The 24,569-nt window shown below is 36.4% G+C and overlaps 1 protein-coding gene across 6 annotated transcripts in view; it reads right to left on the reverse strand.

Annotated features, from left to right (window-relative positions):
• The window catches only part of sh3kbp1 (SH3-domain kinase binding protein 1), a 51,090-nt gene extending 26,742 nt beyond the window's left edge, over positions 1 to 24,348 (reverse strand). For 2 of the 6 annotated variants that reach the window (XM_051881934.1, XM_051881935.1), the window contains exons 1-2: positions 24,015 to 24,341; positions 11,368 to 11,525 (exon numbers count right to left, since the gene is read on the reverse strand). In XM_051881934.1, the coding sequence (XP_051737894.1) occupies positions 11,368 to 11,525; positions 24,015 to 24,018 (162 nt within the window). In that variant the 5' untranslated portion in view covers positions 24,019 to 24,341. Of the gene's footprint in view, positions 1 to 11,367; positions 11,526 to 24,014 lie in introns of all 6 variants that reach the window. The other 4 variants (XM_051881938.1, XM_051881937.1, XM_051881933.1 and 1 more) reach the window with 4 other exon arrangements.
• Positions 24,349 to 24,569: the final 221 nt, after the last annotated feature.

Raw genomic sequence — 24,569 nt, forward strand, 5'->3', positions numbered from 1 at the left:
GAGACTTCTTTAAAAAACAATAAAAACAAACAAACAAAAAAAACTTGTGAACAGTAGCATATGCACAATTTAACATTAATCTAGATAAATGCGGCTTAATAAAGTAAAAGTATTCTTAATTGTTATTTCATGTCACATCATTAACTAATGTTAATGTTATATCCTGTACATTAGCTGTTAGTCAGTTTACATGATAAAACACTCTTGGAAAAGTTGTATACTTAAATTCATTCTCTTTAATGCACCGCAGATGCAGCCAAACACATTTAAACACAAACCTTTGGCCACCGCATTACATCTCACGCTGTTTTTTGAGGGTCCGCAAAACGTAGCGTTGTTCTATTGTGTGGTATTTAAACGCGAAGTAACCTGTTCGATCTGGGTCAAGTGACCCCAAATTTGCTTATTACACAAGGCCTCCATAAGATAGATTAGTCGATTGGTCGTTGAAGCAATCCACTAACTTGTTGATTTTTGAAAATACATAGATTAACAAATCACTAACATGCAAACAAAATGTGTTTTTGCTAAAGGACCCTTTTGGATAGCTATATTAAAACCATTTAGAAACCATTTAGCATTTTCAGTTAAAACTTTCTATGCACTATAAAAAAATAATTTTGCACAAAAGCCATTTTAAGGTGATAACAGTGGTGTTTGTGGAGGGGACAATCACAACCCATCTTTTCTCGCTCATCTCGCTTTACGGCATGCAGCTGCAAGGCTCACTTTTTTAATATACACTTCCTGCCAAACTCAAAGGCTTCAACAGAGCTGAAGTCAAACCACAGTGTGTAGCTGCAAACTTCTGCAGTGCGCCCCATAAAACGATACTGTACGCACATACACAGACCAGACCAGACGAGACCTTTTCCTTTTAAACTGTAAAAATAAACATGCCAACAGAAACAGTGGTTTTGCAATGCATCGTGGGAACGGCACAGGCCTAATCAGACTCACCTGACAGAGAGAGTCTGGGTGTATCAAAAGAACAGATTAGAAAGGGGCATTCACATGCTTACATACTTTAGGCCACAAAACATTCAACTTCCACCACATACTGACTGACTATGCATGCATGAATCTCTATCAGGGTTATTCTTTTAAAACACTGACACACATACACACTGAGCTCATACTCGGGCCTGTCACGAGACTCCCTTTCACTGACTTCCTGTTCACAAGAGCATTAACAGAGCTCTGAAAGTGTGTGTGATCTACATCCCCCCCCCCCCAACTCCCACTCATTGCTCCAGATGGTTAATGGTAGCTGGTTTACAAAGCGTCCCATCATTCCTCGGTCTTCCACTACACAGGGAGGAGGAAAAAAAGTCATCATGTGCTTCGGGGAATGACAGGCTCTCTCATACACAACAGTGTAGACGACCTTGGTACGCTAGTGCTGCTCTTTGATCAATGCCACGGGCCTGCTCATGCTGAGAACCAGGCTGCACGATGGATGAAAAATTATTTATTCCCATAAAATCAGATTTCACGTTTGAAGACAGAGAAGGTGAATAATGGAAATGTCTCCAGTGCACCACTAAAACATTTCTCAACAGCTGTTTTTAACAACGTTTATTCCATAAAGTTATTTGTGCAGGTCTGAACACCATAGGATATAGAAGTAGATAGAACAACAATAGGGTCAGATATTTTTAAAGAAAGTATCTTAGATTGATGTTAAATGCTTGAATTTAGCATGTTTAAACAATTTACACCCTAGGCTTGGCAAAAAGGGCACATCAAGTGTCTAAAAAACTGCAAGATCACATGTCCACATCAACTGCGGCATTTGGAAAGGGTCAAAATGTATGTGTTGCAGCTACTTAGCAAGTTAGTAGCTAGCAAGCTAACTTGCAGACACAATGTGCAGTCTTAAATAATAAGTACAGGTAGACTGATCCAATACTTGGATACTTAAAGATACAGACACATACAAATAACAAGGTCAAAGCCAGGATGGTCGACTAGTTTTAGATTGTCTTACTTTTAATTTAGTTAGCATGCTAATAACAATGTGCTATACTTTAGCTGTTAGACAGTTGGCAAGGTAAAATTCTCTTGAAAAAGTTGTGTACTGCAAATATTGTTGGCTTAATTGCTTTTGATGCTTTCTTTTCCATTCCGTTGCATTCCACTTAGCCGTTTCAGAATATAGGTTGTTTACATAAGTCTTAAGGTTTAAACACACGGGGGCGTTTGAAAGCAGGCGTCTATCAGCGGATCAGTCTATAGATGCCTGCTTTCAAACGCTCCTGTGTGTATTTGTGTAAGCACTCTATTTACAACATGTTTTTGAAGTGTTGATCATTGTAGCCAATCACAGACATATCTGTTGAGTGCGTGAACCCAATGGCCAATCAGAGTATTTCTTTAGGCGATTCATTGTTCAGACAACCCAATGTAGCTTTGCACATGTCTAGTCTTAAAATATGTACTACATTTGGTTACTCCAATTGGTTAATTTGTTAAAGAGTCACAAACATGCGAAAATATCGCAAACAAGGTTAAAAAGGTCCTTAGCAACAGGGATGGTGGATGGGAAATCATCAGTATCATGACGAGACTGCAATGAAGTGCAATTTTGACTAGACTAGAATAGAAGAATGGAGCAAGGACAACGAATGACGTAAAACTAAGAATCCAGCACACTACCTAAACTTCCCTCTCACTTTAAAAGGTTAAATGCCCTACAACCCAGTTACATCAGCAAGTGCTTCAGGATGCTGGGATACAGAATTCCACGTTTCAGGGTGAAATGCTTCATTGGCTGTGACACAGTTTCGTGAGCTGCCGCCCCATGGATTATTAGTGCAGTGGAGCGAGAACAGAGCCCCACGCTGAGACACACACTCCCACGTACATACAAAAGTACAGATAGGTACAAACGACAATCACACATACAAAAACAACATTCACACGCATGTAGACACACACACAATTTTGAAGGATTTAGTTAGACAGTCTAAAGACCAAGTAAAATGTAAAGCACCTCTATGGAAAGAATGTAAATGGTATGAAGTCAAAAACTAGTAGTGGACATTTTTTATTAATAAATCTATCAGTCTTTCTATCAGGTAACCTCTCAATGACACAGTAAGGAGTGTCTGAATGACATGTGAAACAACCAATCACAGTTAGACATGTGTACTAGGGCCAGGTAACTATGAAATGGATGATGTTACAATAATAAATCAGCGTGCAGTTGCCATAATAAATAAAAATAAATGTATCCCAACAAATAAATACATTTCTTTTTAACAATAAATAATGCCAACTATCTTTGTGAAATGTTGCAAAGACAACAACAAAGAAATTAAAAGTCTCATTTAGCTCATCCTCTTGAATATATTCCAATTATTCAATGCCATGAATCATGCAAACTTTGGCAAATCCAGTGATTAATTGTTCTGCATTGTGGGCCATCTGACACAAAATCTGAGCAGATCGAGCCTGTGCTACTGAATCATAAAGGCTCTGAAGATGCTGGAGTAATGGCAGTTACAATTTACTGCTAAATGTAGCAGTGACGGCACATTTATTGCATATTTTACTGTCAGAAAGAATGCAAGCTGTGTTAGGAAACTGACAAATAAATAAATCTTTGATGGCATTAATCTGGTCATGGTGCAAATTGTGATAATGATGTCATCATAGGCAGATGGAACAATCTGTGGAATTATGTTATGAGTCAGGCCTTCACAGACCCCCATAAACACTCTCAGCCAAACCAAAGAGCCTCTAATTAAAAAAAAAGAGGGTTTCTAAAAACGGAGTGTCTATTTACACTAAGTGCAAAAAGCGTCCCTTGTTGGCAAACGCTATTTACACTAGCTCCGCCCACCAATGTCTGGTTGGGCCACTCATGTTTTAAAAAACGCACGGAATCCAACGACTTCATTGGTGCAACAGTGGCGAGTAAGGCTTGCAGACCTGGCTTTTAACGCGATCGACGCTGGTTCGAATCCACGTTTTGCCGAGCTTGCTCTTTTCCATTTTTCCATCACATTTCACATCAGAAATGCATTTATTTTCAATTTTTATTCTCCCAATAAGGCAGCATCCATTTAATAATTATAATAAATATGATCATTTACACTCTATGATATTATTGCATCCTGTTAACATACAAAAATATTGAGGTGAAAATAGTATCTGCCAATATAAAGTATAGATAGCATCTAATTACTATTTACTCTTATTGCAAAGAACTGATACTTTTTCATGGTGTAAATAGAATCTGTCACTATTTTCACCTAGTGTAAATAGCATATCGCTACTGCTATTGTCACTTAGTGTAAATAGAATATATTGCTATTTTCACTTAGTCTAAATAGCATCTGTCGGCAAATAGCCGCTGCTTTCTAAAAAATTGCCTTCTGTATTGCTATATTTCTAGAAGGCAATGTTTTAGTAATATATCTTATTACATATTATTACATTGTATGTTAATAATAATATATATAATATATATATATATATATATATATATATATATATATATATTACAATTTTAATATAAATTCACGGTACCCTGGTCCAAAACCCTAGTTGATAAAAACAACATTCATTTTCAAGAAATGCAAATAAACAAATATGTATACTAAAAAAAAAAAAAAAAAATCCAAAATCCAAAATATAAAATGTAATAAAAATAAATCCCAGAAGGAGAGAGCAAAAATGAGATAGGAAAATGAAAGGTTAAAGGTCATTTATGACAAAACATAATCTCCTTATTTCAATTCAGAGAATAGCAGATTATCTGATCTTAATTAAAAACGTGATTCTGAAACAATCCTTGCCAGCTGTGTCAACGTGAATCAGAGAATGAGAATGAGGTAGAAAAGGAAGAAAAGCAGGATGGCATGAGTCCAGACATGATTGAGCGCTTGTGAAGAACGGATGCCTGTCTATTCTAAATTACATCGCTCATTTAATCACAGAAGAGGCTAAATTATCAGCCCATTATCACATCACCAACACAGGAAACTGGTGTGCATGCATGACTGAACCAATCTGCCAGAGAGGAAGCCCCCCCCCGTACAAGAACTGACCGGCCCACTAGAGCGCTTGCGACTGTTATTTAACATCATTCATTATCATAACCTCCCCATAACATGTGGCGGCTCAGCAAAACTACAAGAGACCTGATTGAGCTTTGTTAAAGTGATTCAAGCATCACGGCAGAGCACAAATCGACAAACAAACAGGATAAGGGTGAGATTTACTTGTGGCAGACCTCAAACAGGAAACACCTGTAGATGGCAACATGCTTTCTTGTGTTTCATTCTTTTAAAGAAAAATGCACACTTCCACTTATACATCAGACGAGAATGAGTAAGATGGTCCACTGATTATCCTTAAAGGGGGGGGAAGCCCAAAAAAATGCATCAATCCATCATAAAAATAATCTATACGGCTCCAGGGGGTTAATAAATGTCTTTTGAAGTGAAGCAATGCGTTTTTGTAAGAAAAATATCCATATTTAAAACTTCAAATAACTAGCTTCCGCCAGACGACCAAACATGGAATGCGCAAGTTGACTTGCGCCAAATAAGTAACTCCCTGACGCGATGTATGACGCAGGATGTAGGAGTATCTTAAGCTTAAACGCCTCTCGCGGTTTAAACAAACAGGGCTGGGCAACAAACTCAAGCTCCTCTTCTCTTATATAGAAATCCTTTTTAGACTTCTAATTCATGACCAGTGTTTTGTTTTGCTCTATCCTCTGCATTTCCGCGTTCGTCATTACGTCATGCGTCGGGTCAGGGGTTACTCTTCCACCACAAATTGTTGCATACGGCCATCTGCCAGAAGCTAGTTATTATAGTTAGTTAATAAAGTTTTAAATATGGATATTTTTCTTACAAAAACCCATCGCTTTGCTTCAGAAGGCCTTTATTAACCCCGTGGAGCTGTAAGGATTACTTTTATGATGGATGAATGCTTTTTGTTTTGCTTTAAAATGTGAGTAAATCATGGGATCATTTTCATTTTTGGGTGAACTAACCCTTTAAGTTGTTGACTAAGTGAGGTTGAGTAAAATTTTATGCCTGGTTTCACAGACAGAGCTTAGATTAAGCCAGGATTAGGCCTTACAGTAGTTCAGTTAGGACATTTAAGTAGCTTTTATAAACATGCCTTAAAAAAAAAAAAAACTCTACTGGTGTGCATCTTGAGGCAAATCAATGTCACTGAAATATTTTAAGCTATGTCAGTGCAAGTTGCTTTCAGTTACAACAGCTCAAACATGCATTTTAGTCTGGGACTAAGCTTAAGTCTTGTCTGTTAAACCGGGGGTTAGTCTGCTTTAGAGACATAACTTATCTGAGAGGGTTTTAGCAGACCACAATTTAGCATGCTGAAACTGAAAGAGAAGTTAAAAAACAAACTAAAACGAAACTAAAAAAAGTGTTCCTTTTAAAGCATAGCCTAAAATAAATGGATATATAAACCAAATAAAAACAATAAATATAAAAGATAAAAATGTATAAATAAATAAACACTCTTAACTAATGTACATGAGATGCCCATGAGCTAAGAACTGCACTGAGACTTTGTTTTCAAAAGTCTGGTTTGTAAGTCACAGCTGCTCAACTGCATTTTTACCCAAAGCTGACCATCTAACCCATGCTCTGATAAGAGATTACGTAAGATTCTGCACTTCTCAAGTGAGCAGGGGGTCTGGGAATGAAGCTAGACAAAATTCAACATTTTTCAGATGCTTATTTCCTGACACACTATGAGTGTCTGAATGTTCACGCTCACTTTCTCACAAACACTGGAGGAAGAAAAGTCACTACAGATGCTTAATTGTTTCTCCTGGAAAGGATAAAGATTAAATAGAGAGAGAGAACTTCTACTCAAGTTTCTTGCTTCTCCGATTTTTCTCCTGAGAAAAATTAAAAAAGCATTAAAAAATAAATAAAAATTAGACATGTGCCTCCCCAACAGTTTCAGAAAAGATCCCAACAGATCTCAAACTGGGCTCAGATTTTCCAATCAGAAGTCAGAGAACTCAAATTCATCTCATTCAGTTCTCCAACAAAGGATCTGTGCTATATCCACATTAATTTTATATATCTCAAATGCATTTTCATATTTATCCTAATTTTATTTGATACTTTACTGTCACTTGCTGAATTTAAGACATTTATAATGTTTTCCATTTCAAACACATGCTGTTCTTTTCACGCTTCAAAAATTCCTGAATAAAGCAGCACAACTGATTTCATAATGCTGATTTGCTACTTAAGAAACATTTCTTAAATTAGAATGATTTTTGAAGGATCATGTGACACTGAAGTCTGGAGTAATGATGCTGAAAATTCAGCTTTGCCATCACAGGAATAAAGTACATTTGAAAATATATTAAAATAGAAAACAGTTATTTTAAATTGTAATAATATTTCACAATATTACTGTTAATACAGTATTTTTGATCAAATAAATGTAGAATTTGTGCAAAATCCCTCCAGATTGCTGAATGTGTCTTAATCGCTAGCATTAGCATTTGATTAGCACCATCATGCAATAAACTCTGGAATGTTTGCATAAAGCACGTAAAAACAGAAGATCGGATTTATATGTGTTTTTTGGAAACACATTTATGTGGTAAAAAAATGGATCGGATAGCAATCGTTAATGTAAACGGGCCAACCTATGAGCAATAAAACGTTCCTCAAAAAAAGGCCCTCTATACAAACCAGCACGTTGGCTCACATTCATTTCACACATCTTGTTTTTCCACTAAATGTTTAAGGTCATCAAGCTGCTGAACCCTGAACACGGTTCATGACTTATGTTACCGTAAACACAAATAAGTGCAAATGTTCCAACCTCGCTCGGCTGCTTCAAGACCACTACGAGCCGTACGATGTGTGTGTGCTCTGAGCTGTTCAGGTGGAAATCTGACTCACACGCCGTTTTACTGATACCCCAACTCAGCACAATCCAAACCCACAGAGAGAACATAACAAAACTGGCCCTGCTTTAGTATGCAGGCACCATGAATTGCTTCTGAAACACGGAAACAGCCAAAATCTACTTTTTACATTAGCGTTATTGTTCTAAAAATGAGCTTGGATGTGTAAATACTCTTGAGCATCCATCTTGAAGGTTAGATTATGGTTATTTTTTAAAAGACTATGCGTGAAATGTGGGTGTATAGTGACTAGAGCAAACCAGTCTAAGAATGGAAATGTCACTCTAGCTTATTTAGTAGCCATTTAATTGGCAAGCACCATTTTAGCATGCTAACATAAATAAAAGCTAACAGGCAGATTCATTTATAGCAACGTTAATCTAACTTACATTCAAGTGTTTTTTCCTTAAATATACAACAAGATCACATGAAAATGATCTTAAATGTGGAGTACATTTGGTTCATTTAGTAGTTAAAATGCTAACTTAAACCTGTATGACGTTATTCTGTGAAACAAAAAAGAAGATATTTTAAAAAACTGTTTTTGTCTATATAAATAAAAGTCAATGCAACACTGGACCCCACTGACTTTCATTTTATATTAAAAAATAATTCTGTGTTCAATAAAAGGAAGAAAGTGAGTTTTCATTTTTGGGTGAACTACCTCCATACACCTTTTTTATAATCAGCTTACAGTCTGTTAAGAGATTCTTGCAACTGTTTTTAAGGAATAACTTTCTATGATGCTTGTTTTAGTGTCTTTAGAGTCAGTACTGTCTGAAACGCCCATTGCACCCGTCGACTTTCTCACCGCCTCACTGCATCTACTCTCCCCAGTGTCATCAGAGGAAGTCTACACTTCCCTCTAACCATAGAAGAGGAAGTGACCTCACAAAGCTGCAGAACCTTACTGCATAAACTGCATCGTTTATAGGCCTACAGTAAAGCTAAGGTTTGTGGAATCGAAACAAAAATAGGAACATTTTCTTCCAATCTACAGTATCTTGTGCTTTTTAATCAATATAAAACATCAAAAAAATTAGTCTACAGTCTCAATTCAAAACTAAATTTAGTTGATTCATACATCAAATGACTCAAAAGACCCCAACCACTCAAGTTTCTGAGGACAGAACTTTCCTAAAATAGTTTGAAACTTTTTTTTAGACGAACGGTTTCTCACTTGCCAAATTAGTTTGAAGTAAAACTTCATATGCTTTCACTTATATGAGCATATCATAAATGAACAAATAAACAAACACTAAAAGAAGCCTAAAGACTAAAGCAACATTGTGGATATTGTAAAGCGCTTTTTATTTGGCCATTTAGTTTCCTAAAGACGGTCTTTATAATACTTTTTGCAATCTTTTCTTTTTGAGTCACTAAGCTCAATTCATCAATTCAACTCAAATCAACTCTGATTCAACAATTCATTGGTATCAATCAAAAATATTCTGCATATAGCATTTTAACATTTTTAAAGTCTTACTTTAAAGTTATAGTCTCAAGTGATTTGAAAGACTTATAAACAACTGACTTGATTCAGACTTCAAATGACTTGAATGTGATTTTACAGGGAAAAATAAAATGTGCCTAAAGTAATTTAATGATGTTTTTTAGATTAAATAAAAGTTGGCAAGTGTTTAAAGTAAAACTTAACATGCAATTGTTTATGAGCATATCATAATGAACAAATAAGCAAAGACTAAAAGAACAAGAAAATTATGCAACCTGCAACAGGGTTATAAAACTAACCTGCGACATACAAAAAAAAAAAAACCTGTTAAAACAAGTGCTGTAAGACTTGACTTGTAAACGTTTCTGCTGAGCACATGATTATCACTACTGTTCACACCGACATCTGTGGCAATACTTGTTGAAAAGTGTGTTTACAGTAAGGAATAAACAAAACAAATGAGAACTGTGCTATGAAAATACTGAGAATTCTCCTAGTGTGATTAGAAAGAGCCTCATGTCACGCCTTCTGGTGCTTACGGATATGTAGCGCTACTACGCTAACAAGCTTTCCTGGACACCTGAGCTCATGACAACCTGCTAGTGGAGTTCACAGGTTTCCTGCAGCAATACGCATCTGATGTACTGATGTCACTGGAGACAGAGAGAGAGAGAGCACACAAGTCACAGAGATTCTCTCTTTCTCTCCAAATCAACACTAGCATCTTGTTCGTCTGCAGTGCTGCAGCTCAGTGTGACCAACACTCTTCCAGTCAGCACACACAATGACACAAACAACCTCGCCATCCTCTGACAGCCAGCATTCATAGTTGCCCACTGAGTTCAGCTCAACTCAAACATACACACTTGTGAACACACACTAGTGCTGGGTGATATAGAACGAATATCCATTATATATGCTAGGAATGCTCTGATCAGGATTTTTGCAACAGATACAGGCTACCGATTATGTGTCCGATACCGATCCCGATCATTCCAGCTTTACATAAGTTATATGCAAGCTCTCTGTTGATTGTAACTGTTAACCCTTTACACCCTGAAGGCATTTTTAATGATTTGGCATACTTAAAAACGAGGTATCATCAAGCACATGGTCTCATTTGATAGAAAACCTTTTAAATTTTTGAAGAAAATAGATTTTGATCATGTTTGGAGATTCAGAGGTACAAGATTTTTACTGTATATTACTTCTTTCATTAAACATTTTGAATCTACACTACATTTAAGCTTAGATTTTTTTAATGTTTCATAAGTATCTTTGACTAAGACTGCATTTATTTGCTAAAATACAGTAAAAACAGTAATACTGTGAATATTATTACAATTTAAAAAAATAATTTTAAAACATAATTTATTCCTGTGATGGCAAAGATGAATTTTCAGCATCATTACTTCAGTTTTCAGTGTCACATGATCCTTCGGAAGTCATTCTAATGTACTGATTTGGTGCTCAAGAAACATTTCTTACTATTATCAATGCTGAAAACAGTTGTGCTGCTTAATAATTTAGTGGAAACCGTGATTTTTTTCCCCCCAGGATTCTTTGATGAATAGAAATTTTAAAAGAACATTTATTTGTAACATTATAAAATGTCTTTACTGACACTTTTGATCAATATATATATATATATATATATATATATATATATATATATATATATATATATATATATATATATATATATATATATATATATATAAAAACAAAACAAAACAAAAAAACAACAGCATTGTATTTGGTTGTAACTAATGTTTGAAATACTGGTTCTGCTAAAATAAGCCTTTTAAGAGTAACCTAACACATGCACACCCATTAACACATTTCCATTAACACATTTAGTGTTGACAGCTTGGTCATGCTAAATTAAGGCAAAGAACCGGTTTCACATGGTGAGACTGGCAGTGAATTCATCCACTACCTCCTGCAGTGAAAGGTCAAAAGTGCGAATGCTTAGTTCAGCACTTACTCTGACAAAGTTGTCGGGGAAGAGCCCCCTCCGACCATCCAGCTCTCCCTCCCACCAGCCCCCCTCATCCTTCCTGATGTTACTGATGATGTCACCGACAGCGATGGTCAACTCGTCATCATGCTGGGCCTGGTAATCAAACTCCACAATGGCTTCCACTGAGAGAGAGAGAGAGAGAGAGAGAGAGAGGAAAGCAAACAGAGACATTTAGAGGTCATGGTTGCATACAGGAAGCAGGATATACAGTATTAATGTACGAGACTCACGGAGACAAACTTTCTCCATTCAACAAAGAAGAAAGCTCCGTCTACAGTAGATCTGTTTATATCTCACAAAATACTGATATATATTTGTGATCGTCATTACATTTGATCTTATAGGAGATGCAAACACTTTTTTATGTGACATTTGTAATTCAACATACGCAACCCACAAAGATCCTGTTTTTGGTACTGTTGCTGTTTTATCTTACTCTTACGTAGTAATGTTAAACTAGATGTTTGTAGTGGTGTCTGCCTGAACTCTAGGCTGTTGTGGATGGTTGCCAGGGCATTGCTATATGCATGTAATAATATGTTTAGAGTTTTAGTAGCATGTTGCTATGTGTCCTGGGTTGTTTCTAGGGTGTTACTAGGGTGGATGGTTTCAAGTGCACTGATAGGTGATAACAAGGTGTTTTCGATGTTTTCTAGGGTGTTGTTAGGTGATTCTAGGGTGTCTTGGGTGGTTGCCAGGGCATTGCTATGTTGGTACTGAGGTATTTGGAATGTTTGGAGTGTGTTGCTATGCATGTTCTGGGTTGTTTCTAGGGTGTTTTTAGGTGATTCTATTTTATTCTGGATGGTTTCTAAGGTGGTGCTAGGTGATTTTAGGATTGCCAGGGCCTTGCAATGTGGAGATTAAGTTTTTTGGAATGTTTTTAGTGTGTTGCTATGCTGTTACGTGTTCTGGGTTGTTTCTAGGACGTTGCTAAGTTATTCAAAAATATTATGGACAGTTTTTAGGGCGTTTCTAGGTGATTCTAGGATTTCCTAGTGGTCAAAAGCAGGGGTGTCCAAACTCGGTCCTGGGGGTCATGTAGAGTTTAGCTCCAACTTGCCTCAACACATCTGCCTGGCAGTTTCTAGTATGCCTAGTAAGACCTTGATTAGCTGGTTCAAGTGTTTTTAATTGGGGTGGTGCTAAACTTTGCAGGACAGTGTCCCTCTAAGAGCAAGATTTCTGACCAGGGAGGTCCAGAGTCAAAAGAGGCCATTCCTAAGTCTCTATATAATATTCTGGTCTCTAGATTTGGCTCGGGGCTTTGCTTCTATATAAATGTAAGCGATTTTTTTACCCGTTTTATTGTCCTGTTGGAGAAAATCGTAAGTGTAATCACTTTTAAAAGATTTATTTTTATTGCAATTCTATTTGATGCCACTAGACACAGAAATGACACACTGCACCTTTAAGGTTTGTGCAAATCCCCAGTTGAGCAATACAAATAGTGATGCTTTCCATAGAAACTACTTTGTCATGTGTGCTCTAACAACATCATAACTTCATATGTTTTATCACATAATCATATATAATACAGTATTAAAACATTTACTGAGATAGCAAGAGAAATATATGACTCCTTCTGTAAAGATAAGAGCTGATAGGCCCCTGGAGCATCAACAGGCATGTTTTCACTGCAGAAGGGAGGATTCCTCTAGGTGAGATCAAGGCAGGAGCAAAAGCAACAAAACAAGGAACCGAGAAATTAAAGTGACAAGATATTTTCATGTTATAGCTTGTAATATTTCAAGGAAACTTTCTGAACCCTACTTAACTACAAAGTTGCTATTTCTGTCAGGGAAGTGCAGGATGAGCATGTCATCCTCCCAGCTTCGTGACTCTCTGAGAGCTTGAATTGAATTGTGTGTTTGCATGAGGTCATGATGGTCAGAAGGTGTTACTGTGAGGATGGGGATAAGAGATGGAGATATAACATCACAATGATGCGTTCATGAGTCATCAAGCCATGCCACACGAGACGAGATCACACCCACGCTTCACTTCAATGCAACGCATGTTGCACAGATACAAACATACACAGCAGGACACTGCAAACATCCTTTGTGACATCTATACAATCTTTGCTCTATACAGCACCTCTGACCACACGTTCAAATTGGATACCAAATAATGTCTTAATGCACAAGGGTATTGATACCATTAGGTATTCAGAAATGCATAGAAGCATGGGCTATATGATCCCTCAGATGACCCCGCAGAACATTCTAGAAACTGCTGAGCTGTGCAGGGAGAAAAGCATGAGGTCGTATGAAAGAAATCGGTCAGCCCGCAGCCATAACAAACACAAAGGTACCGAATACTTCCAAACATCTGGTGAAACGCGCCTACGCATACGCACAGATATAAAAAAAAACCTACCGGCACAATCCCCCACACACAATATAACTACAGAAATGATACAGTCTGTGTTGTTATATGGAGATTCATCATCTCTAATGGCTGATCAGGCCCAGACAGAATGTCTGCAGACTTTTTTGCCTTTCCTCCATTGCTATGTTAGAAAAACTGTAGAATTTGGTTTAAAAATCAATAATAAAAATAGGGATGCCCAATATACCAGGACCATACTGGTTAAGAGCCAATCTGAGTGATTTTTTTAATGTATTGTACTGGTCAATATTAGATATTTACCAGCCAGTATCTCAACTGTACATTATAATGTTGTGATGCCTAAATTCTTTTAAGTATCACAACATTGTTTTGAACATAAAACTATAGAACATAAAAAGTATGCTTTTACATTTTAGTGTAAAATTTAAAAATTATTTTTTAAAAAGTGTGACAAATAGTGTATATATATATATATATATAACAAATAGTTTGTGTGTGTGTGTGTATATATATATTTTTTTTAATAAAAAAAAAATGATACGCTTAACAGTATCAACCAGAATTTATGTACAAATTTATTAATGAATTTATATATAATATTTAATATTTAAAAATACAAGTGTAATATATTAATATATAAACACATTTATTTATATAATAAACAAACATACAAGGATCAGGAAATGTGTAATGTGGAAATGTGTGAATGATGGACGCTCCATTTAAGTGATAATCAGAGGCGTTTCCTGTGGATTTCTGCTGGCATAGATTCTATTTCTATACATAGGCGGATCATAACATGACCTTAATCACAACAATTCATCCTTGACCTTTCCACAGGCCTGGAACACCATGTTGGATATTTTATTCTTTAAAAGGAACTGCTAAGCTAGACTTTGATGACATCCTGAATGATGACCATCAAGTCAGCCCATCTTTCTCTCTCTCTCTCGCTCTCTCGTCTTCCAGCTGTTTGAAGTTTGGGTTAGAAATAAAGATGTGACATAAAGCACAGCTGCTATGTTTATGGAGAAACATCATCCAAAAAACCCTCCCACACACTCTTACACTCCCGCACTGAGAATACTTGAGTTTGTCTTGAATCGCCGCCACACCCACAAATGTTAGTCTCTGTCTGACTTTTCAGCACAACCTTTCGTCAGCTGACCCACACAAACACACTCACACACAACAACACACTAGAATGATGGACATAAAACAACAAAGCTGCTTCCTGTTGATTCTTGTCTTTCTTTTTATTGGTCACAAGAGAGACTGAATCAGGATCCAGCAATTAGTGACACATCCAGGGTAAGAAATTCAAAATATGAGGGTAAAAAAAACAGTTCTTCTGCTTTTTGTTGATTTAATATGATCTGTAGTACATTCTCAAAATAATTACTCAGAAATTGTACTCAGAAAAGTATTTGACAAAGGATAACAGAATATTTTTAAAATAAAATGAAATATATAATTTAAACTATATTTGAAATATAATATACATTTTTAATAAAACAAAAAATCCCCATAAAGAAAACTTTAAAAAGTTCCTTTGATTTGGTGAATTAATTTTATCTGTAAGAGGAAACAAATTCTCAGTCTATTTATTTATTGAGAATGTGTTATGAATGCATATTTTTTAAATAACACATTCTTTAAAATATATTTTAAATATAATACATAAAAAATATTTTTTAAATAAAATTTTACAAAAGAAAGTCATGAAGGTAAAAAATGCCCCAGAAAATCAATTCGAAAGTGCAAAAAGGATTAGTTCACTTCAGAATTAAAATTTCCTGACATTTTCTATGCATGTCATCCAAGATGTTTATGTCTTTCTTCAGTCAAAACAAAATTAAGGTTTTTGAGGAAAACATTCCAGGATTTTTCTCCATATAGTGGACATTAATGGCTACCAATGGGTTAAAGGTCCAAACTGCAGTTTCAATGCAGCTTCAAAAGGGCTCTACATGATCCCAGCTGAGGAATAAGGGTCTTATCTAGCAAAAAAAAAAATAAAATAAAAAAAAAAATTATATACTTTTTAAACACAGATGTCTTGCACCAGCTCTGCGATGTGCCACGCATTACGTAATCATGTTGGAAAGGTCACGCATGACGTAGACGGAAGTACCGAGCAAGTGTTTACAAAACGAACTAAGTTAAACAGCCTTTACAAAAAAAAAAAAAAAAAAAAAAAAAAAAGGTAAACCAACGATGTCGGATGATTCTGAAGTTGAAGGAGAAAGTGAGATGGAGTTTTTCGCCCAACCGCGGTACTTCCACCTACATCCGTGTGACCTTTCCAACATGATTACGTAATGCATGGCACATCGCAGAGCAGTGCAAGATCAGCATTTGTGGTTAAAAAGTATATATATTTTTAAATGACTGATTGTTTCGCTAGACAAGAACCTTTTTCCTCGTCTGGGATCACGTAGAGCACTTTGAAACTGCATTTAAACTGCAATTTAGACCTCCAACCCGTTGGTAGCCGTTGAAGTCCACTATATGGAGAAAAATCCTTGAATATTTTCCTCAAAAACCATAATTTTATTTTGACTGAAGAAAGAAAGACAAAACATCTTGGATGACATAGGGGTGAGTAAATTATCAGGAAATTTTAATTCTGAAGTGAACTAATCCTTTAATAGGAAAGTTCATTTCTTACACTGGAAGCATTGCAGTGACTTGTGACATATGTATGTGCATCATATCATAAGGTAGCTGCCAATATCAGACTATATAACTGGACAATTATCATGTGATGATTTAAAAACATCAGAAAGACCCACATAACACCTAATATAATAGACACTTGAGCTAGCAACAACCAAGCAACCACCTAGAACAACTTAGCAACCAGCCCAGCAACTGCATAGCAAGCACTAAAAACAACTCTGAACACCTTAGCAACTGCATAGCAACACCCTAGCAACAAACTACAACATATTGTGGCAGCAACTTTTACACAGGCAAACACCATTCACATTTTCTTCAGAATGAACCCAAATGACCTCTGCACCACGTGTGTGCATTAAAGATTGCTGGTATTGTTTTTACTAGCGTCATTGCGTGCTGGTCATCCCCTGAGCAGCTATAAATACTCCTCTTCTTAAATAGCTCCTGTATATCCTGTACACCTGTACACAGGCTTAAATAGCCTGTGTATCTGATTTGCACTGATGTGAGTCAAGTGTTTGTCTGCTTTAGAGGACCTCAGTGAAACCATGTGATGCGCTTTTCACGCCAGCACAACTCTCTCTGAGCTTATGCATTAAACATCAACCCAGTCGATGTGTAATTCTCACTGAATTCATGTATGCCTGATCCATTCCCCTGTCATATAAGCATTATATGCATAATCCACTGCAATCCATTTGCATACATCTTGGAAGTTAAGACACATGCATTATTGTTAGGTTGCATTGATTCAGAACAAGATCAATAATGTTCCAGCGTTGTACGAACAACCTTTTTGGCTAATGATGTGACTGAATTGAACTAAAATCCCTCATTGTTTCTTGTCTATGGGGAGCTTGTGACTTACAGCAGATTTTAATTGGTAATTCAAGCATACTGACTCAGGCCGACTGCCTTTCCTTCGTGCACTCCCTAAAGGTTAATCAAATTTATGGTATTAGATTGCATTAAATGGAACGGACATGAATTAAATTAATTACATTTGCCAAAGTATTTTTATACAGCCAAGAGCTCATGCTCGAGTCTGACTGGTTGAGCATTAGGTGCGAACGGCTCAAAATGACTCCATCGTGAGTCAGTGAAATGAACACAGCTGATATCCTTCGCAGCCAAACCATTTCATGCCACCCTGACCTATTACACACCTCAGAATGGAGATTGAAGGAACTGTAGGCCGACCACTGTGAAATATGGCGGACTCTAACACAAGCATAGTAGATTCAGAGCGGTGCTGTGATCACAGGCGTGGTCCTGACCCATTTCACAAATTACACTGTGCTGTGGTCAGGTTAGCAGTTAGAAGAGACATCAATGTCCTTTCGTCTGAGATTTAGACAGATCTGTTGTCAGGGCAACAAAGGAAGTAACACTGACATGAATATACATTAATCAGCTGATTCGACGTGGGTGGGTTGGGTGTAGTTGACTCTCAAACACACCTAACCAGAGACATTATTATTAAAGCAAATAGACGTCCATCATAACCGCCATGAGATCCCCTGTGCTTAATGCAAATTCTATATTATTTGTATAAATGAAAAAACAAACAAAAATTAATATTAAAATCAAGTGAATTTACAAAAAAAACATCACAACATTTGAGAATGACAGGCGGGACATTTCTGAACACTCTGTGATGACAAACAAATCAGTGTTTTGAAGCAATTCATTAAAATGAACTGTTTAAAAGAACTGAATCTCAAAAATGAATCGAACTTCCTATATTCATCACACTTTTTGCTACTGAGATTAAATCCAGACATTCAGAGAAAAATATTTCTGTTAAATAATCATAATTTACATTTGAAACAAGGAAACTAGGCCTATGACATTCTTCAAGAATCTGAATTTGAAGAATTCATAACATAAAAAAAAAAAAAAAAAAAACACTGCAATATTCTTAATGGTGCTTAAAAATCATCAAAAAACTGTAAATATTAAATACTTATATATATAAGCATTTAATAAAAAAAAATTAAATATTAAATATAATTGTAACATTAAATTTAAGCACCATTAAGAATATTATTTACAGGATCTTTATACAGTAGAAGAAAAGGGGAAGATTCTCTTAAACACATGACCACATGTGGCTCGCCATGTGTCCCGGCTTCCCAAATTGAGTCAGCCAAGCACTTATTATGTGGGTTATACTTGGGTCATGTGCAGAAATTCAGAGAAACTAACATACGATTGGTGCAAAACACAAAATGACCCACTTTTCCATAAAAACATGCCGTTAACATGCCATTAAATGACGTAGTATGTAGGACAAACACTCTTGTGCTCAGTGCCTTCCTTAAAGCTAACACACAACAATTTTACAACTCTCTTTTAAAGTTGCTGCTCCAAAGTCAAACACGTTAATAAATCATGAAGGTACTTGTGTGCACAAAGCACTTGGTTGTTTGTATGTCCTAATGTGGATATATGAGCGCATGTACTGCAGACACAAAGTTTCATCATGGCTTAAATGCATGATTTAAAAGAGAAATGTTCAGCGAGTTTAACAAAACTTAAATTATTAATGTCCAAAAGCTCTTTCAGCAGATGTTTTCGACTGTATGTGATGAATAAATCTGGAGCTATTGCACAATATTGTACAAAACTCTTATACTGGCTGTGATGGATCTTCTCTAGTACCACATGACACTTTAAGTCTGTCTTGTACTTTAACTCGTGAATGGAGCAATCTCCTGTAGACTTAAGAAATCAATGACTACTCATGCTCCAAAACATAACTCTTTCCTCCTTCTGTTTTTACGAGGAAAACGTTATTATTTTTCCATCTGATACCAAGCCTTATGGTTTTTATTACTGCATATTGTGCATTTCCCTTCCGGTACGATGCACAGAATTGTTTTTTTTACATCTATGCCATCCAAAAAAACTCTTTTCTGAATTATTTTATTAAGATCTATAAATGCTACTATTAAGCATACCCAGCATACCCAGAAGGCATCTGCAGAAAATTAGCATTTTCTGTGCTGCTTTTATGGGAAAAACAACAGAAATGGATTTAAACATGATAAGATGTGTTAAATGGAGCATAACATACTCTTATTGGAAGCTGAAAGAATAATCAAATTAGCTAAAATATTTAGTAACCAAAAAACAAAGGAAGTTGGAGATGTGTAGATTTTCCAAACCTGTCACCTTTAGGCCAAAAAGTGTGATATATTAACAACTCTGACTGGTTCCCCTACAATGTTTCCACTGACAATAAATGAGCAGCTATTATAACACGGGGGAACTTGTGGTAGATGTGTAAATGCTCCACCATAACGGGAACTCGCCATACACAGAAACATGCCTCTCTACCACTTCCCTGTTCTCTGCCAAAGGGCAATGAATGAGCATGACACAGCAGCCATGATAGTAAAGAGACCGGAGTAGGAGTACAGTGCAACACTTCCCAGAATCCAAAGCGCACCACATCACTGGGGAGGAAAAGCAAAGCTAGAGCTTGTGGCGAAAACAGTAACAGAGGAAGCCAGGGCTTCATTAACTTGCATGCGATATGAGGATTCACAGGGAGTCCTTGGTCACTATGAATTCACTTACTGACAGCATGTTTAATTCAAAACAGAGAAAAATAAATTCCTGCACTCTTAAGAATAAAGGTTCTCTACTGGCATTGATGGTTCCATGAAGAACCTTAAATATCCATGAAACCTTTTTCTTACACAAAAGATACTTCAGATTATTCAAACATTCTTCAGACAAGAAAAATTAAAAAAGGGTTCTTTTAAGAACTGGTCACCGTGAGGATCTTTGGGGAACCCAATAATGGTTCTTCTATGGCATTGCTGCAAAAAAAACTTAAAAAAAAAAAAACTTTTGGAATGTATATTTTTAAAGGGGATGTAAAATGCCCCTTTTACATGATGTAATATAAGTCTCTGGTGTCCTCAGAATGTGTCTGAAGTTTCAGCTCAAAATACCCTACAGACCATTTATTATAGCTTGTCAAATTTGCCCCAATTTGGGTGCTTTCCAGAAGAGGGCGGGGCTTTAACAGCTCGCGGTTCGGTTGCTCAACAACAACAAAGCTGGAGAATCTCACGCAGCCAAAATGACGATTGTCAGTAACAGTGTTCAGCCTTACATTGTTCAAACCGGAGTCGGACACTGATGGAGAGACTCAGGAAGAAGTTACAACTTTTAGAGTGCAACTGGACATTTCTGAATGGTTAGTGGATAAATTTATGTAGTTGATTCAACTCATCGACTAGCATGTGCCGTCATGTTAATCTTTTGTGCAAATCAAGCATTGATTTGACCCTCGTTTGTGAAGCAGTCCTGCGTAAAATGACGGCATGGTAACAACACTCTACTACAACAACTCTTCCTCTTCTCTAAAGCAGCCCAACATGGCCTCACCCCCTTTGTTGCGTGTTCCTGGGGGCAGGTTTTATGAAAATTTTGGGGTTTGCGATGTCCCCAACCCAGGAAGAAGCTCGTTGTAGTCCCAACCATCCATTTGTTATAGCGATTTCTGTAAAAGAAAATATCTACCTTTGCAATGAACTTGAACATCGTATATTTACAGATGTTGTTTTATGATCTAACAGCAACATTACACACTACCTAAAATTAAAAAAGTGAAATCATAATCAAGGAGTCCTTTAAGAATGTAAGTTGTGGTTTAAGAATGATGTCAGTCAGGATGTTCACTACTGAATCAGAAATCACAGGAGGGTCATGTATACTATTCTGAAAATTATTCATTTTTAGGCATGGCCTTTTAACAGTGTTAATAAAATCACTAAATAAGTCACTAAATATTTCATACATGTGTGTCTTTGGGAGTGTCATGTGAAACAGCCAATTCAAACCTTACAAAAGCAAACCTTTTGCACCTTTTCCCCTTAAAGGGTGCATATTATTACCTTAAAGTGATCATTCCAGTCATTCCAAACCTCCATAACTTACTTTCTTCTGCAGAACACAAAAGAAGATGTTTTGAAAGATGTATTTTTTCCCCTATAATGAACGTCAATGTTGTATTAGGCCTCAACGACTTCCACTGTATGGACAAAAACCAGTGAAATATTCTTCAGTACATCTTCTTTTATGTTCCACAGAAGAAAGAAAGTCATACAGGTTTGGAAGGACATGAAGGTGTGTAAATAATAACAGAATGCTCATTTTCAGGTAAACTATCCCTTTAGGTACTAATATGCACCCATTAGGGGTTGATGAGGTACAACATTTTTGCATGTTTTACATTTTTTCCACATTTAATTCAGAGCAAGGGTCAGATTGATTTTTAGATCATATCATTCCTGCACTCCTGTTTGTGTCATTGATTTATGTTTTGAAACAGTTGGTATGCACAGCTGGCCCTGAGTCATTAATATCCGTTACCGTTTATGTTTAGGCAGAAACGAACAAACCTTTTCCTAACAAACACTCTGGTGGGTTTGTACACGGATGGCTTTAGCCACTAAAGAATGTAACCAAATGTGATGTGCGATGTGCTGAAAACCAGGATTGTGCGGTTTAAATTTTTAACACGTATGTCTGTTGATCTTAACACTTTGATGAATCTTGCCAAAAGATCAGAGACACGCGTGTGACTGTCTCACGCTGGTGTTTTGTCAAAGACGTCCCCCTTTTTGATGAACTCATCACAGGAGAGTGCTTAGAACAGAACGGATCATAAGAGGATTGTACATCTGTTAGCGCTTCACTCAATAAGAAGTTGCTTTTAGTGTGTTAAATGTAAACCATAAATGGCTGTAATCCAATGCCAATCATAGGCTCAGTCTTATATATGAGATTACCCTACAGTGATGACTCTGCAGTTATGACTGTCTCATTTCACAATGGTGTGGCATTACTAAAAAATGTCTGTCATCCTGTTTTATCATCAGTGCGGTATAAGAAAACAACACCAATGACTATTTTTTGGACTGAGATGCTAAAAACAGTTTCGGCTCCAGCTGCCCATTGATGAGCTTGTGGGCGTCAAGGGAGGCTGTCTGTTTAAAAAACAAACGTACAAACAAGTCCGCTTCATTTAAAGCACATAATGTGATGAAGCCTAATGTAAGAAGCAATTCTGGCCTGTTTTGACCAATATTATTTACCAATATTTACACTTTTCTACCAAAGGTTGCAATGAAACGGAAGTAGCAGGATCTTCTTAAAAAAATATAGTGCAGGGACTCGGTTCTAACTTAAACATTAAGATATAGTTGAATCTCATAATCCTATAGTTAATTATCTCAAAGCCATTTTGATCGCAAAGAAACTTTGCCAGTTTCCTTTTGGAAACATTCCACTGAATTTAAATAAACACTTATTAACATAATATTCACTAAAATATATGAATATAGAAAACGTGCATTGTCCTTTAACAACAAAAATCATCCTAAATTTAAAATAATCGTAGAGTCCACAACACAACTATCACGACACAGTGGAAAGATATCATTTTAAAATATTTTTTCCAGCTGATGAACGATAAAAACATTGACAGCCAATCAGAATCCATACTGCTCAGTACAGTTAATGCCCAAAACTGATAATGATAATGCAGGAATATTAGGGATGCACAATATATCGGCCACCATATCGGTATTGGCCAATATATGTTCATTTTTAAAGTTATTGTTATCGGCCGATATATTAAAGCCAAAAAATTATGGATAATTTCCTTTCCAAGTCTGTCATATAAGCTACATAAAATTATAATGCGATTGAGAACACTATAATTTTGTGCTTGGGATATGGCTTTTAATGATGAAACTTTTGTTTTTGTAATCAGGCTCTCAAAAATTATATAAAAAATTTGAATTTAGATTTATCGGCCTATATATCAGCTATCGGCTTTAAAATATAAAGAATTATCGGTTATCGGTATTAGCCAAAATTTTCATATCGGTGCATCCCTAAAGAATATCAACCAATCAATCAGCCTGCAGATCTATTACTACTTATGAATTATTAATATTAGCTTTTTTGTAAACCATTTTGTATTTACCACTGTGTAGAAACTAATAACAAGCCGATTAACAGACATTTCAACTTAAATCTATATGCAATAATCTGTATCAGTCATGAAGAAACAATATCGGTCAATATGTAGCTTATTCAGAACTATTTATAAGGCAATCCAAAAAGGGAAACATGAAATGTGATAAGCACTTTACGTTGCATTGTTGGGTCATAATAAAATAATATGCATAATGACAAGAGCGTTCCTTCACATCCTTATGAAAAAATATAGCAAAAACCACATCTGTAAAGTGAAACATAACGGACAGCTGGAGGAGAGCAGGAAACCTCAGAGGGAAATGAAATTCAGCTTTTAACTCTTCATGATCTCTGAGCAGCAGAGAAGAGGGGGAAAAACATGCAAACGTGTCCACATCTTGAAATGATCAGATCTTCTTTCTATAGTTATAATAGTGCGACGGACGCATCATGCAAACACTATCAATGATATCAGTTTCATTAATGTTTTATGCGACACATCATTAGCACACCGAGGACAAGATCTAGCTTAAAAATGAACGGACTTTCTCCAAATATGTTGTACTCACCCATTTATGAACTTGTTTACGCGGCGTGTTTCTCTAGGATGATTTCAATGTAGAGAAAAAAAGAAATCCGCTACTTTCGGAGATGCAGCACACTAGGTCGAAAATACCTCAAATAATCACTTAAAATGAAAGAGGAACACGGCTTCTAAGCATATTTCTTGCAAATAAATCTACCCCTCATTAAAAAGAGCAAAAAGGTCAGGGGCAACAATGCAGAGGGGAAAGAAATGATGTGGATGTTGCCCCAGCCGTAAGGCGCTTCACTACAGTTTTGCCTCCGTCGCTTTACGAACTCCAGCTTGCCATCACTGCGCTCAGTGGCGCTCATGAACCGAAAGTTCTCGCGAGAACTGGAAGGATGCGCTGTAATGATTGATGCCATCGAACGGGATTTTCCACCGTTTTACAAATAAATAGGCCTACCTGGAGCCTGCAAATCGCAGGTAATTGTTTCTAAAACGTGTTCTTGTGAGGACCTATGTTTTTGTTTACTCAATACTGGACGTTATGGAGTTTAATCACCGTAGTGTAACATATTTGGTTACTTTTAAATAA

This window comes from Ctenopharyngodon idella, chromosome 23, assembly GCF_019924925.1.
Source record: "Ctenopharyngodon idella isolate HZGC_01 chromosome 23, HZGC01, whole genome shotgun sequence".
NCBI classification, from domain to species: domain Eukaryota; kingdom Metazoa; phylum Chordata; class Actinopteri; order Cypriniformes; family Xenocyprididae; genus Ctenopharyngodon; species Ctenopharyngodon idella.